This window comes from Mustela putorius, unplaced genomic scaffold (genome assembly GCF_011764305.1).
Source record: "Mustela putorius furo isolate JIRA1106 unplaced genomic scaffold, ASM1176430v1.1 tig00003845_pilon_pilon_pilon, whole genome shotgun sequence".
NCBI classification, from domain to species: Eukaryota; Metazoa; Chordata; class Mammalia; order Carnivora; family Mustelidae; genus Mustela; species Mustela putorius.
Window position 1 is genome coordinate 16,658,975 of NW_025421998.1, and position 17,101 is coordinate 16,676,075.

General features: G+C 42.2%; 1 protein-coding gene across 2 annotated transcripts in view; it reads left to right on the forward strand.

Annotated features, from left to right (window-relative positions):
* LAMB4 (laminin subunit beta 4) overlaps nucleotides 1-17,101 on the forward strand; it is a 104,832-nt gene that overhangs the window by 47,049 nt on the left and 40,682 nt on the right. For both annotated transcript variants that reach the window (XM_004739516.3, XM_004739518.3), the window contains exons 16-19: nucleotides 831-1,016; nucleotides 2,424-2,539; nucleotides 3,347-3,467; nucleotides 10,617-10,794. In XM_004739516.3, coding sequence (XP_004739573.2) covers nucleotides 831-1,016; nucleotides 2,424-2,539; nucleotides 3,347-3,467; nucleotides 10,617-10,794 — 601 coding nt within the window. The remainder of the gene's footprint in view (nucleotides 1-830; nucleotides 1,017-2,423; nucleotides 2,540-3,346; nucleotides 3,468-10,616; nucleotides 10,795-17,101) is intronic.

Sequence of the window (17,101 nt, forward strand, 5' to 3'; positions counted from 1 at the left end):
TCCTATTCATATTCGTGTTCCTAACCCAGGGATTGGCGTTGAATTGTTACTGAATAAGCCTTTATCAGACAAAAAGGAGTTTGGGGTAGATCACAGAACAACTTGAACTCCAGACGAAGTAATCTGGGTGTGACTCCGTTGGCGGTTGGAAAGAGTGTGAAACACTTATTGGCAGGGGTGGTGATGAGGGCAGAAAGCCACAAGAGGCAGAGTTCCGGTAGAGGCTGCAAGCCTGGGGAGGCAGAGGCGAAGTCATTAAAGTATTATCTACAGGATCCAGATGGCCCCAGGCTGACAGCCAGGATAGAGACCATCAGGGATTCTAATCAATCAAGTGTGTTACAAGTTTTATACTTCTATGCCTCCAAGCAGATAGAGGAGCATGTCTTATATTTGCATGGAAGAGATATCCAAAAAACAAAAGCCATGTGGGTTTTCTCAGCATCATGAATAATTAGGAAAAGCCCATGAAGTAAGCATGGGAATATTTTCTTTCCTTCCATATTTTGGCGAGAGTCCCATAGTCATATCTGAGAAAATCCAAGGTCATCAGTGTGGAATTTGTTCAGTTCATTAGCACGTGGGGTACTTAAGCTTAACGTGATTTCCAGTGACATTGCTTTCAAATCAATCATTCCATATGGTAACATATGCTGCTGATTCAGCAAGTTATCCTCAGCTGCCTTCTGGACCTGGCTGGAATAATTTATCCTTGACTCAGATGTATCATATACACATCAGGAAATATGTGCTTTTTTTTTTTTTTTCCCCCTGAGCTCTTCCAGGACTCGACTGTAGGCAAAGCTGTGTGCATTCCTCTTCAATTTTAGGGCTCAGTGACTTTTGGCCAGGTGCCTGCCTTTCACGTGGTTTTCCGAGAACCAGTTCCTGGAAGCCCTGTTACGTGGACTGGACCTGGATTTGCCAGCGTTCTCCCTGGGGCCGGCTTGAGATTTGTCGTCAGCAACATTTCCTTGCCCATGGACTTCACCATCGCCCTTTGCTACGAGCCTCAGGTATCCGGCTGCTTCTTCAGGGGTAAGAGGCTGACTGAAGTACATTCTGGAGCTACAAGTTTCCATCCCGGTCTTGCTAGATAGGGTCAACAGAAAATGATTTGCAAAAAGTCGAACATCTGGAGAGCATTAGAAATCAAAGAGTTTCCTAAAAATATTAAAACAACACAGTAAGCCAGAGGCACACATGCTTTATTCCATGGAGAGAAGCTAAAGTTGACGCTACGTATCTCAGGTGCAAGATCTAGGGAAGCGGGGATGGCATGTTTGTGTAAGAACAATAAAAAACTAAAATAACACGAATTCTGCCCTCCTGGGACTTTTTCCTTAAAATTTTCTAAAGCTTCAGTAAGCTAACCTGTGTGCAGAGATTCAGGTTCATGCAGAAGAGACATTTATTTTGGACTTGGACTTGACCCTGAAACAAGAGAAGAGCTAACGGCAGGCTGCTCCTCTTGCCACCTCCCCCTGCCTGTTGAGAAAGATCTAAGACAGAACAGAAACCAAACCAGAAAAACACTCCATCTAGAGCAGTGGCCCCGAACTTTTTCTCTGCATAATCTTTTCTTTGATAGTCAGAAGCCCCACAGACCATTTCCCCTGAAAAATGCTTTATGAGACTGGAATGGTCTCAGAAACCCCAGGGTTCCTCGAGGGACCTCGTTCTGGAAACTCATGGTGTTGTATGACCAGAGCGGCTGATCCACTTTGAAACTCTTGATATGACACAAATCTCTATGGCTCCCTTCTAAATGATAGCCAAGGAGTTTCAGTGAACTTGGACCTACACAGTAGGATGAGTCATTAAAAATGTGGTATATATTTTTTAATTTTTCCATTAAGAAGACACATCTCTGGCATCTTTAAAAAGCATTTCCAAATTGCATGGCTTTCAGAGTATAGTGAATTAGCATATGCTATAAATACATATATGCATATTTAGACGACACCTATAGATAGATTTAGCCATATAATAAGCAAATATTACATAACAAAATCTGTGTAATGATACATTTATATAATAATATTTCTGCAGTAACATGAAAAAAGGGATACAAGCTTTTGTGAAGGATTCCAGATTTCCACTTTTGTTCTGTGATCCAGGGACAGGGTGTGGTAATTGAATCTTTGGGAGACAGATGTTAAAAACAAGGCCCATCAGGAGCACCAGGGCTTTTCCAGCCCAGGAACTAGAGCTACGACCAGAAAAAATATTCCTGGGTCTACCTGGGTCACCATTCCGACCCCAGCAAGCGAGAGCAGAGAATGAGCCTCTCAGACTCTGCTCCCAAATTCCATTTTCCAAGAGGGCTGGGGGTTGTGGGTTCAAGTCCAAGGGCTACCCATGAGGTGTGTTTTGTGTGTGCATCTTCACAAGGGCGTGCTTTTTATGTCCTTCCTGTCTAGCCTGCAGCCGACTGGACTGTCCAGGTCCTGGTTAAGCCCCTTGGAGGGAGCAAGCACTGTCCACGCAAGAGTCCACGGCCACGGCCTTTGTCTTTCCCTTTACCGGCGGCTTCCAGGTATGCTCGGGACCTGTCCTCAAACATGGAAGGTTTCTTAGAATTTTGTTCCTTTATCAGTAATTTGTATCGAAGACCTAAGCAGAAGAAGTAAAGGAGACGGTGACATTTATTGCTTGCTGTGGACTACACTAAGCTTCACATTTAAGATCATATTTTATCTTGCTAACAACTCACTAAGGAGACTTTCTCTTCATTGGGTGAGGAGGCAATTGAGAATGAGACTTCTTGGAGACCAGCCCCAGTCTTGGAGCTAACATACTGCAGAACCAGGATTCTAGCCCTGAGCTCCTCATTCTCAGTCTAGAACTTTCCTTTCCCGTTCACCAAACGGCCTGCAGAGGTGAGAAATTAATATGCTACAAGAGTAAGAATCAAATATTCAGCTGGTATTCCCAACAGCTGAGAGTCTATAAGGTTAAAAAAAAAAAAAGAAAGAAAAAAGCTACTAATTTTGCATCAAAGATTTGTGGCAAAATAAAACAAGAGACCCTGTTGAGATTAGCATGGTAGGTAGAATAAAGGACATTTGTTCTGTCTGTCCTTTTCCCAGAGTAGTCGCGACAACCCATGGCTGGTAGTCCCTAAGATTTGCTATTTGGCACAATCCTATGCAAGAGCCACACAGAGAATCTGAGAGTGAATTTGCTCTCCCCCCAACCCACCAGAGCTGGTCTAGACCCGGCCTCTGCCCCCACCGTCAAACCCACTTCAGCGCAGGTTGGAACACCACCAAATACCCTGGCCGCTTAGGTTATATAATTGTACTTTTGTCACTGAATTGTTGCTTTATTTCTCTTCCTACAGAATCGTGCTGCTGCCCACAACCATCTGTTTAGAACCAGATGTACAATATTCCATAGATGTCCATTTTTCCCGGCCTTTGGAAGGAGGGCCCCACGCTCAGTCCCACATCCTGGTTGACTCAGTAAGTATCACGGAGCGAGGGAAGGCACCGCCTTCCAAGCTGAGCCCTGTTATCATTCGACTTTTAGACTCCCTGGTGACCTGTTTCTTTAGAAGTATAAATGGGTTTGTGCCGTTAGAAAAATCACTGATTCTCTGTAAACGTCACCTAATACCAACGGCACACCTTACCGAACAGCGCTCATCGGCAACGGTTCGAAGGTTTTACTTACTCTGTTTTCTAGTCTTCACAACTGCGTGAGCAAGGTGCTGTCATTGTCCCCATTTTACAGATGACAGAACAGAAGCACAGGGTCACAGGGCCAGTGAGTGAGGAGGCTGCCATCAGAGCCAGACTCTCTGGTGCCAGAGCCCCCGCTCTGGGCCACGACAGCGTCCTGGCATGGCAGAAAGTTTGGGGAGAAATTCTACTACTTGAATTGTCAGTGCCTTGTAAGTTCTGCTCTGGACCTCCTGCTTGTGTAGTGTTGTGACCAGAGCACTCGTGCAAGTCCATAGACAGATACTTTTTTAGTTCCCATTATATCCTAAGCATTTTCTTATAGTCCTTATGTCGTCTTCTTTATTTTCTTTTAAAGATTTTATTATTTATTTGACAGAGAGAGAGACAGCGAGAGAGAGAGCACAAGCAGGGGCAGTGGGAAAGGGAGGAGCAGGCTTCCCGCGAGCGGGGGATGCAGGGCTCCATCCCAGGACCCCAGGATCATGACCTGAGCTGAGGCAGACACTTAATGACTGAGCCACACAGGCGCCCATATGTTGTCTTCTTATCCTTTTTAGGAGCAGTGCATAGTATTTCCTCAAATGACTTCTTTCAACCTCCTTCTCCATAGAGTTGGGCCACCGATATTCCTTTTAAACCTTTCACTCTGTACACAACTTCAGGCCCAGGCTTTGGCCTGGGCAGAGTTTGGGCACTGAGGAAATTTAAGCCTTCATTTACCAGTATCTATACCCTATGCCTCAAGGTTTATGGCTCTCGAAATAGCCTGTCAAATTAATTTCTGGAAAGCATTCTCCAATTAATTCTCACGATCGTTAGAAATATGTGAAAGGATCGCATTCATTCCACCTTCAGCAGAATCGTATAGAATGGTGTGGGCTTCTTTAAAAGTAATTTTGTGAGTAAAAATCAGAATCATTTCTTACAACTGCATTTTAAAATATTTGTGAGAGGGCCGCCTGACAGACTCCGTCCGTGAAGCGTCTGCCCTCAGCTCAGGTCATGATCCCAGGGTCCTGGGGTCTGGTTGGCATTGGGTTCCCTGCTTGGCACGGAGTCTTCTTCTCCCTCTCCCTCTGCCTCTCACCCCTGCTTGTGTTCCCTCTCTCTCTTTCTCTTTATCAAAATAAATAATAAATAAATAAAATATTTTAAAAAATATTTGTGAGGGTCTTCTGATATCATGATTTAATTGCCACATTACTGCCCTACAAAGTTTTATTTGAATGCAGCTATGGCCAGTTGTTTAAAGATTTATTTATATGGGGGGGCAGAGGGAGAAGGGGAGGGAGGGGGAATGAATCCAAGCAGACTCTGTGCTCAGCACGGAGCCTGACTAGGGGCTCCATCTCACATCTCGGAGATCATGACCTGAGCCAGATCCAAGAGTCAGACGCTTAACCCACTGAGTCCCCCAGGCACCCCTGGTAAGTTGTTTATATATTACCTACAGCAGATTTCAAGCTACAAAGACAGAGCTGAGTACTTGCCACAGACGCCTTATGACCCACAAAGCCACAAAGCCAAAAATATTTACTGTCTAGCATTTTATAGGAAGCTTGACAATCCCCTGTTTAAGTAGTTGTATGTACGTATTTCATGAATTGTGTCTTCAAAGTTTAATTTTTAACCATTGAACATTTTAAATTTATAACCTGGAACTTCGCTGTTTCATCATCTACGATGGAACTCGGTATGAAGCAGGTGTATCTTGTATTCTAGAAATCAGGTATTGTAACATCTAAAATAAAAAAAAACAAGAAACCCCTGCCATTTATAAGATTATTTTACCAGAGATAGAATTGCAAGATTTAGAAAGCAGGGAGGGAAGGAAGGAGGAAGAACGGGGGAGGGAGGAAGGGGGAGAGAAGAAACAAGACACCAAGTTAGATTTGAATATTGTATAAATATGCCCAAAATATTGCCATCAAATACTGTCTGAGACCTACTAAAAAATTATTCATTGCTTCTGTGAAATTCAGTTTCACCTGGGTGATTTGTATTTTAACTGGCAACCTTAGCCAAGGATGGTCTAAATCCTGCTCCTGGAAGGCCTTGGTTCTACCAGGTAAAGGGAGAAAGGAAGTAAAAAGTAGAAACAAACTCTTGAATGAGAGTTTAAACTACTGTGATTTCCCTACCCATGGAAGTTCTGTTCTCTGCCCAGGAAGTTTGAAGAGACCTGCATTCACAGACCAACACATGAGTTACAAAGAAAGAAAATCAAATCCAACAGATTTAATTTAGGGGAAAAGGCTAAAAGTTGGGAACCCAAGCAGAGTAGAGAAAGGAAAAGGAAAGAGAAAAATGAAGGAATTCATACATCATGAAGAGATTTTATTATTATGATAGTCATGAAACTCAATAAGAGCCAAGATACTCCTCATCTTAAACCTATATCCTGAATATTTCTAATTTTGTAAATTTTGGTTTATGACTTGATGCTGCGTTTCATGCATCCTTGCGAATTATCCATTCACCACCCATTCGTGGAGCCTACGTGGGCTGATACTGTGCTGGTGCCTGGGGTGCAAGCTTTGGTCCCCTTCCTCAAATAATTCTCAGCCTGATGCAGAAGACAGATGTGTAAATAAAATCATTGCAGTGATATCTGACAGACACATAATACAAATGGGTAATTTGAAATTCCCTGAAAAATACTTCCATTTGATCAGTTTTCAAGCTTACAAATAGCTACAAAAACCATGAAACCTGAATGAAATTTAGGAAAGCAGCCTGATCTTGGCAAAGTATCAGAACCTCAGAAGAGAGGCTAGATCCCTCATTCGGGTCAGATTCCCCAGAAGCCAAAACTGAGATAGGGACTTGGGCCCACCTGATTTGTTGAGGGTATGCTTGTGGGAGAAGAGGTCCAGGGGACCGGGGAAGGAACAGAGCGAGGATGTGATTTGCACTGAAGCGTAGCTGATCCCACAGGGAGCTTGGGAGCATAATTGTACCAAGGAGCCAGTTGCCCCGAGAGGCAAAGTGGCGGGCCCGTGTGCCCAAATCATCCACCCCCCCAACCCCCCAGTGAGTGCATTCACTTCTGGAAAAGTTGGCTGAGTCCCCGGAAAGAGGGACAGCTGTGAGCAAAGAACAGCCAATGCCGTAGCAGCTGGCAAACGGGAAGATCTGGGCAGGGCACCTACAGTGTCCCTTCGAACCCCTGACCCTGGATGCCCAGTGGGAGAAAGCCAATGCACATTTTCTGATTACAGACTAAAGCAGTTATTTCTACCCCACTGATTTTGCTGCTCTGGGAAGAGGCTTGGCTGCCTGAGCCCTGGCACTTTCCAAGTTCATTCTTCTCCTGCAGCCAGATTAACATTGATATCTAAGACTAGGACACATTTCCAAGAAGTCCCAGTGAAAGCTTTGGTCAACCCTGGAGGCTCCTTCTGCAGAGATGGCTTTTGTTCGGCAAACAGAGTGAGACAGCTACAAATTTCCTTCCCGATTGCATGATATGTGCTTCCATGAAAATGTATTTAGAGTCAAAAGTATATTGGCCATTCTAGAATATAAAACCACTGTTCTTTTAAACCATGGGATGGACTCCACTTGGTCAACAAAATCTTTAGAAGTTTCTAGAAAAAGTGAGTCATGACATTACAAAATCCTATAGCTTCACAGGGACTCTTATCATCTGAGCCATCTGCTTGGTGCCAGGACTGGCCCCCTCAAAACTGCCTCAGACCAGCAACTATAGATAACATACCCCTGGTTGGCTCCCCTCAACCCCAACCCTAGCCTGTCCAGCTTCCTTCTGCATCTCTCTTCACTTGGTGTGTGTTTGGAGAACCGTCATTTTAGTATCAACTTGAAGAGACCACACTAGACAGGTATATATGCTTCTTTATTGAGCAAATATGTATGAAGTAGCTACTGTGAATTAGACACTGCGGCAGGCGCAGGTGAAGACAAGCACCTTCCCCGACATGCAGGGACATAGGGAATGGCAACGTGGTCTGAGAGCTTCTGGAAGCCATGACTGGACAGAAAAGCTGGGGATGCCTCGAGCGGTGATCCCCAGCATCCCCTGACTCAACCACCTCTTTCAATTGCAGATATTTTGCAATATCCTTTACCGATTTGAAATGCAATTCACAAGCATCATAGCCTACCTGCTCACATACTTTCCAAAGCATGTCAGTGTCATGCACAAATACAAAGAGACATAAAAGGAAAGTAATTTATAGAGAAACATTATGTACTTCAATATGTTTGTGCACTGGCAGGAATACACCACAGACCCATGAGACAGGGACAGGCTCACAGGTGTAGAATGACTCAGTGTGACACAGACAGGAAAGCAGGTGTGTTGCAAACATGTTTTTAAAACATAGACTAAGACGTTCAGCTCGTAATTACAAGCAAAGACGTCTCCTTCATGGATGTTCGGTGGAGCATTCGAAAGCTGTAGGAGACTGGGCTGATTTTCCTTTGTGTCAAAACATCTGGGATTTCTGATCCCCACCCACTAAAAGCCAGTAACACACCTCAACCGATGGCCGTGACAACCAAAACTACCCCTTGGAATTTCCAAAATGCCCCTTAGGGGACGGCCCCTCCCATATTGAGAACCACTGAGCCAGGAGGTTGGAGGGGCGGGGGTAAGAGAAAGAAGCCACTGAAGGTTTGAAGGAGGGGTTATCTGAACAAACTGCCTTTTAAGGAATCATCGTAACTACAGGGTAGAAAATTGATGGGGGAAGGGGAACAAGAGTGGAAGATGAGACATCTGTCGGGCTGCCATCATGGTAAACTGCATGGTCTCAGAGCAGTGACAGGGGGACGAAGAAAGATAAATGCACCCCAGACACATTTAAGAGTTTATGTGGACCAGGCTCGTGATTGATTTGTTGTAAGGGCGAGGAGATGAGGTGGGTAGGCAGTGTTGATGATGAAAAAGTCAGTATCAAAGATGACCTTCTTCAGTTTTCTACACTGAGTAGCTTGGGAGATGCTGGCACTGTTTCCTGCCAACAGGCACAGAAAGGAAAGCAGGTGGCAGGTGCATTGGTTTGCAGTGCTGTGGGGTGACCAGTAAGCTTGTCTGAGCAGATCTGGTGCCCGCAATTGAGCTGTGGGCAGGAGACCTAGATTGAGATATCAGCAATCTGTATCGACGGTAATGGAAGGCACGCCATTATCAAGGTCACCTAGAATGGGGGGGTGGGGTAAGGAGGGGGCCGATGGGAGAACACTGAGGGATGGGGGAAAGGAGAGGTGTGGCACTGGCCAGAAGAGTAAATGTGGGAGGAGGCAGGGAGGATTCCAAGGAAACAATGTTTCAAGAGATTTGGGCATCCAGGAGTCAAAGGGCAGAGATGGAGGCAGGGGCAGAAGGAGATCAAGGAGGTGATTTTAGAGATGGGAGAGATTTCAGCACATTTAAGTGCCAGTTGAAAGGAAGAGATTAAAGAAAGCATAATCCACAGAAAAGTTTCCTGAGGGCAAAGGGGATGGTGGCAGACATCTCCTCCACTGGGACACGTCTTCGTGGGTGCTGAAGGGACGGGGGCAGTGGTGGGGGGGCCAGTACCTGAGTGCCAGGAGTCTGGGAGGCAGGAAGTGGGAGGCTCCCTTTCCTTTGTGAAGGCAGAAGAGGAAGAGGCAGTGAGCGGCCCCTCCGGGAGCGCAGAGAGAATGAAGATAGAGGTTTGAGGAGTGGAGACACTGTGAAATGGGCATCTAAGGCTGAGAGTCCACCACTGGTGTGTCAGACAGCAAAGGGAGAGGGACCAGGGGGGTGGATGGGTGCTGGAGCGGGGGTGGTTGAAAGGGGGTTGAAGCAAAGGACTATGGGAACGAGGTTCAGTATGGACAAAACAAGAAGGTCAGGGGAATCTATCTGGGTCACCTGGTTCACTCTTCTAACTAGAACTGCTGAATTAAATCTTAATTTCAGTTGTGACCAACTTGGTATGATCGATTCTCTTACATTAGCATGTTCTCCACTGTATCAGCCATGCCACTGAAAAACATTTAAAGTGGCCATAGGTTATAACATGGGTAAAATCTTCTCAAGAAATATAACTGTATGGTTTTTCTTCACATAGGTATCAAACTATAGATGATCCCTCTTTGAGAATAAGCCTGGAACAATGCATTTGTCTTTCTAATAGGTGTATGCGCTAAGCCAACAATTCACAAAATGCATCTGAGTTGTATTGAATTTGTGGGATGTTAGTGTTACTTGAGTACAGAACAAAGTAGTTAAATAAGCATGGAAGCACTGAGGTGTTTTGTTTTGTTTTTTTAGTTTTATTTATTTATTTGACAGTGAGAGAGAGAGATCACAAGTAGGCAGAGTAGCAGGCAGAGGGAGAGGGGGAAGCAGGCTCCCCACTGAGCAGAGAGGATGATGCAGGACTCGATCCCAGGACCCTGAGATCATGACCCAAGCCGAAGGCAAAGGCTTAACCCACTGAGCCATGGAAGCATGGAGTTTAAAAGTATCTTTCTTGTAGGACTTCTCAGAGCTTTAGTATGTTAATCTATACTGTGACTCTCCAAGAGGCAGATAGTTTGATGTAGGACACTATTGTTCATATGTAATTGAAAAGGACAAAACATTTAAAAGGAGAGTTTTGTGGAATTAGAGTTCCACAATAATACAATGGAATGCGCTAAGCCATAATTTCTGAATTTATCACAAATAGCCTAGTTTAAAGTCTTTGAAATCTAAGACAAATTTATGAACAAGCTAAAAAATATAATAAGGAAGGTAAAAAGAAAAAAGTCTTATTTTCTTTGTCTCAAGTCAATAAATGTAAATATTTAAAGATTTCTTAAACACAATAAAAATCTTAAAATCTTCAGTTGTAAGCATTTTCTCATAGGTCTAATTGTTTATACAAGTAGAATCTTAAACGGGAGACGGTTATGAACCTCAGACTTCTTTTTGTATTATTTCAAAAGCTTGTTCTGATTCCCCAAATCAATTCACTGGAGAATTTCTGCAGCAAGCAAGACTTAGATGAATATCAGCTACACAGCTGTGTTGAAATTGCCTCGAAGACGGGACCCCAGGTGCTCCCTGATGTGTGTGAAAGGCTGATAGTCAGCATGTCCGCCAGGCTGCACAACGGGGCAGTAGGTGAGTGGTGGCCCAATGGGCTCTACTGACACACAGCTTTTTAGAATGTGAATGAATCGATTTAATTTATTTTAGCATCACCTCCAAACAATCAGTGTCAATGCCAATTTCCCAATGATTAGATATATAACAAAGTCTGCTGTGTGTTGGAATCCCAATGCACAGTACATTAAGTGTATAAAAAAGGAGCTTTGGAGTAGCATTGGGCTGCTAGGATATGGAACATTGGTCCTAAAATAGTTATTTGGGGTCCTGGACTTTTAGAGCTGGAGAGAACTGTAAACAACGTCCTTCATCATCAAACTTTCATTCAATGATCAAGACTCTTGGAATCCAAACACATTAGGTAACTTGTCCATTTCATTAAGCCACAGAGCGGTACTTCTCACCCTTAGCACATCTGAAATTTGGGGCTGCATAAAGCTTTGTTGTGGGGAAGGGTCTTCATGGGGGGTTTTCTGTGCTTAATAGGAACTTTAGCATCATCCCTACTGTCTGACCACCCAAGACCCATAGCACCATCCCTCCAGTTATGACATTCAAAAATTTCTTCAAACTTTGTCATATGTTCCCGGGGAATGGCTTTTACAAAATCTCCCCCCAGTGAGAGCCCGGAGTTCCTGAGTTCTGGGCAAATGCTTATCCCATTACACTGCAGGGTTCCCACAACCCCGTGAAAGATACAGAATAAGGGAAATGAAACAGATAGTCCAGCACCAACATAGATCATCAGGAACTGAAGGAATAATATCAATAATAATAATTATCTTGGAACAGCTCATTTTTAAAACAATTTCTTTTAAGCCTTTCACTAACCTGTTAAGTAACATTTATTAAGATATGTATATTGTCATATTTATTGAGCACTTACTTCCTGCTCCATGGTTTTTTTTTTTTTTTTTTTTTTTTTTTTTTAAATTTTTTATAAACATATATTTTTATCCCCAGGGGTACAGGTCTGTGAATCACCAGGTTTACACACTTCACAGCACTCACCAAAGCACATACCCTCCCCAATGTCCATAATCCCACCCCCTTCTCCCAAACCCCCTCCCCCCGGCAACCCTCAGTTTGTTTTGTGAGATTAAGAGTCACTTATGGTTTGTCTCCCTCCCAATCCCATCTTGTTTCATTTATTCTTCTTCTACCCACTTAAGCCTCCATGTTGCATCACCACTTCCTCATATCAGGGAGATCATATGATAGTTGTCTTTCTCTGCTTGACTTATTTCGCTAAGCATGATACGCTCTAGTTCCATCCATGTTGTTGCAAATGGCAAGATTTCATTTCTTTTGATGGCTGCATAGTATTCCATTGTGTATATATACCACATCTTCTTGATCCATTCATCTGTTGATGGACATCTAGGTTCTTTCCATAGTTTGGCTATTGTGGACATTGCTGCTATAAACATTCGGGTGCTTGTGTCCCTTTGGATCACTACATTTGTATCTTTAGGGTAAATACCCAATAGTGCAATTGCTGGGTCATAGGGCAGTTCTATTTTCAACATTTTGAGGAACCTCCATGCTGTTTTCCAGAGTGGCTGCACCAGCTTGCATTCCCACCAACAGTGTAGGAGGGTTCCCCTTTCTCCGCATCCTCGCCAGCATCTGTCATTTCCTGACTTGTTGATTTTAGCCATTCTGACTGGTGTGAGGTGATATCTCATTGTGGTTTTGATTTGTATTTCCCTGATGCCGAGTGATATGGAGCACTTTTTCATGTGTCTGTTCGCCATCTGGATGTCTTCTTTGCAGAAATGTCTGTTCATGTCTTCTCCCCATTTCTTGATTGGATTATTTGTTCTTTGGGGTGTTGAGTTTGCTAAGTTCTTTATAGATTCTGGACACTAGTCCTTTATCTGATATGTCGTTTGCAAATATCTTCTCCCATTCTGTCAGTTGTCTTTTGATTTTGTTAACTGTTTCCTTTGCTGTGCAAAAGCTTTTGATCTTGATGAAATCCCAGTAGTTCATTTTTTCCCTTGCTTCCCTTGCCTTTTGCGTTGTTCCTAGGAAGATATTGCTGCGGCAGAGGTCGAAGAGGTTGCTGCCCGTGTTCTCCTCAAGGATTTTGATGGATTCCTTTCGTACATTGAGGTCCTTCATCCATTTTGAGTCTATTTTTGTGTGTGGTGTAAGGAAATGGTCCAATTTCATTTTTCTGCATGTGGCTGTCCAATTTTCCCAGCACCATTTATTGAAAAGGCTGTCTTTTTTCCATTGGACATTCTTTCCTGCTTTGTCAAAGATAAGTTGACCATAGATTTGAGGGTCTATTTCTGGGCTCTCTATTCTGTTCCATTGATCTATGTGTCTGTTTTTGTGCCAGTACCATGTTGTCTTGATGATGACAGCTTTGTAATAGAGCTTGAAGTCCGGAATTGTGATGCCACCAACGTTGGCTTTCTTTTTCAATATCCCTTTGGCTATTCGAGGTCTTTTCTGGTTCCATATAAATTTTAGAATTATTTGTTCCATTTCTTTGAAAAAGATGGATGGTACTTTGATAGGAATTGCATTAAATGTGTAGATTGCTTTAGGTAGCATAGACATTTTCACAATATTTATTCTTCCAATCCAGGAGCATGGAACATTTTTCCATTTCTTTGTGTCTTCCTCAATTTCTTTCATGAGTACTTTATAGTTTTCTGAGTATAGATTCTGTGTCTCTTTGGTTAGGTTTATTCCTAGGTATCTTATGGTTTTGGGTGCAATTGTAAATGGGATTGACTCCTTAATATCTCTTTCTTCTGTCTTGCTGTTGGTGTAGAGAAATGCAACTGATTTCTGTGCATTGATTTTATATCCTGACACTTTACTGAATTCCTGTATAAGTTCTAGCAGTTTTGGAGTGGAGTCTTTTGGGTTTTCCACATATAGTATCATATCATCTGCGAAGAGTGATAATTTGACTTCTTCTTTGCCGATTTGGATGCCTTTAATTTCCTTTTGTTGTCTGATTGCTGAGGCTAGGACCTCTAGTACGATGTTGAATAGCAGTGGTGATAATGGACATCCCTGCCGTGTTCCTGACCTTAGCGGAAAAGCTTTCAGTTTTTTCTCCATTGAGAATGATATTTGCGGTGGGTTTTTCATAGATGGCTTTGATGATATTGAGGTATGTGCCCTCTATCCCTACACTTTGAAGAGTTTTGATCAGGAAGGGATGTTGTACTTTGTCAAATGCTTTTTCAGCATCTATTGAGAGTATCATATGGTTCTTGTTCTTTCTTTTATTGATGTGTTGTATCACATTGACTGATTTGCGGATGTTGAACCAACCTTGCAGCCCTGGAATAAATCCCACTTGGTCGTGGTGAATAATCTTTTTAATGTACTGTTGAATCCTATTGGCTAGTATTTTGTTGAGTATTTTCGCATCTGTGTTCATCAAGGATATCGGTCTATAGCTCTCTCTTTTTGGTGGGATCCTTGTCTGGTTTTGGGATCAAGGTGATGCTGGCCTCATAAAATGAGTTTGGAAGTTTTCCTTCCATTTCTATTTTTTTGGAACAGTTTCAGGAGAATAGGAATTAGTTCTTCTTTAAATGTTTGGTAGAATTCCCCCGGGAAGCCGTCTGGCCCTGGGCTTTTGTTTGTTTGGAGATTTTTAATGACTGTTTCAATCTCCTTACTGGTTATGGGTCTGTTCAGGCTTTCTATTTCTTCCTGGTTCAGTTGTGGTAGTTTATATGTTTCTAGGAATGCATCCATTTCTTCCAGATTGTCAAATTTATTGCCGTAGAGTTGCTCATAGTATGTTCTTATAATAGTTTGTATTTCTTTGGTGTTAGTTGTGATCTCTCCTCTTTCATTCATGATTTTATTTATTTGGGTCCTTTCTCTTTTCTTTTTGATAAGTCGGGCCAGGGGTTTATCAATTTTATTAATTCTTTCAAAGAACCAGCTCCTAGTTTTGTTGATTTGTTCTATTGTTTTTTTGGTTTCTATTTCATTGATTTCTGCTCTGATCTTTATGATTTCTCTTCTCCTGCTGGGCTTAGGGTTTCTTTCTTGTTCTTTCTCCAGCTCCTTTAGGTGTAGGGTTAGGTTGTGTACCTGAGACCTTTCTTGTTTCTTGAGAAAGGCTTGTACCGCTATATATTTTCCTCTCAGGACTGCCTTTGTTGTGTCCCACAGATTTTGAACCGTTGTATTTTCATTATCATTTGTTCCCATGATTTTTTTCAATTCTTCTTTAATTTCCCGGTTGACCCATTCATTCTTTAGAAGGATACTGTTTAGTCTCCATGTATTTGGGTTCTTTCCAAACTTCCTTTTGTGGTTGAGTTCTAGCTTTAGAGCATTGTGGTCTGAAAATATGCAGGGAATGATCCCCAATCTTTTGATACCGGTTGAGTCCTGATTTAGGACCGAGGATGTGATCTATTCTGGAGAATGTTCCATGTGCACTAGAGAAGAATGTGTATTCTGTTGCTTTGGGATGAAATATTCTGAATATATCTGTGATGTCCATCTGGTCCAGTGTGTCATTTAAGGCCTTTATTTCCTTGCTGATCTTTTGCTTGGATGACCTGTCCATTTCAGTGAGGGGAGTGTTAAAGTCCCCTACTATCATTGTATTATTGTTGATGTGTTTCTTTGATTTTGTTATTAATTGGTTTATATAGTTGGCTGCTCCCACATTGGGGGCATAGATATTTAAAATTGTTAAGTCTTCTTGTTGGACAGACCCTTTGAGTATGATATAGTGTCCTTCCTCATCTCTTATTATAGTCTTTGGCTTAAAATCTAATTGATCTGATATAAGGATTGCCACTCCTGCTTTCTTCTGATGTCCATTAGCATGGTAAATTCTTTTCCACCCCCTCACTTTAAATCTGGAGGTGTCTTCGGGCTTAAAATGTGTTTCTTGGAGGCAACATATAGATGGGTTTTGTTTTTTTATCCATTCTGATACCCTGTGTCTTTTGACAGGGGCATTTAGCCCATTCACATTCAGGGTAACTATTGAGAGATATGAATTTAGTGCCATTGTATTGCCTGTAAGGTGACTGTTACTGTATATGGTCTCTGTTCCTTTCTGATCTACCACTTGTAGGCTCTCTCTTTGCTTAGAGGACCCCTTTCAATATTTCCTGTAGAGCTGGTTTGGTATTTGCAAATTCTTTCAGTTGTTGTTTGTCCTGGAAGCTTTTAATATCTCCTTCTATTTTCAATGATAGCCTAGCTGGATATAGTATTCTTGGCTGCATGTTTTTCTCGTTTAGTGCTCTGAAAATATCATGCCAGCTCTTTCTGGCCTGCCAGGTCTCTGTGGATAAGTCAGCTGCCAATCTAATATTTTTACCATTGTATGTTACAGACTTCTTTTCCCGGGATGCTTTCAGGATTTTCTCTTTGTCATTGAGACTTGTAAATTTTACTATTAGGTGACGGGGTGTGGGCCTATTCTTATTGATTTTGAGGGGCATTCTCTGAACCTCCTGAATTTTGATGCTCGTTCCCTTTGCCATATTGGGGAAATTCTCCCCAATAATTCTCTCCAGTATACCTTCTGCTCCCCTCTCACTTTCTTCTTCTTCTGGAATCCCAATTATTCTAATGTTGTTTCGTCTTATGGTGTCACTTATCTCTCGAATTCTCCCCTCGTGGTCCAGTAGCTGTTTGTCCCTCTTTTGCTCAGCTTCTTTATTCTCTGTCATTTGGTCTTCTATATCACTAATTCTTTCTTCTGCCTCATTTATCCTGGCAGTTAGAGCCTCCATTTTTGATTGCACCTCATTAATAGCTTTTTTGATTTCACCTTGGTTAGATTTTAGTTCTTTGATTTCTCCAGAAAGGGCTTTTATATCTCTCGAGAGGGTTTCTCTAATATCTTCCATGCCTTTTTCGAGCCCGGCTAGAACCTTGAGAATTGTCATTCTGAACTCTAGATCTGACATATTACCGATGTCTGTATTGATTAGGTCCCTAGCCTTCGGTACTGCCTCTTGTTCTTTTTTTTGTGTTGAATTTTTACGTCTTGTCATTTTGTCCAGATAAGAGTAAATGAAGGGGCAAGTAAAATATTAAAAGGGTGGCAACAACCCCAGGAAAATATGCTTTAACCAAATTAGAAGAGATCCAAAATCGTGAGTGGGGAGAAAGGGGATAAAAAGAGGTTCAAAAAGGAAGAAAGAAAGAAAAAAGCAAAAAGAAAAGAAAAAGAAAAAAAAAAGAAAAGAAAAGAAAAGAATTTTTAAAAAAAGAAAACACCTAAGAAAAATGTAAAAAATATATATATATATATTAGATAAACTAGTAAAAAATCGTTAAAAAAGAAAAAGGTAACAGTTAA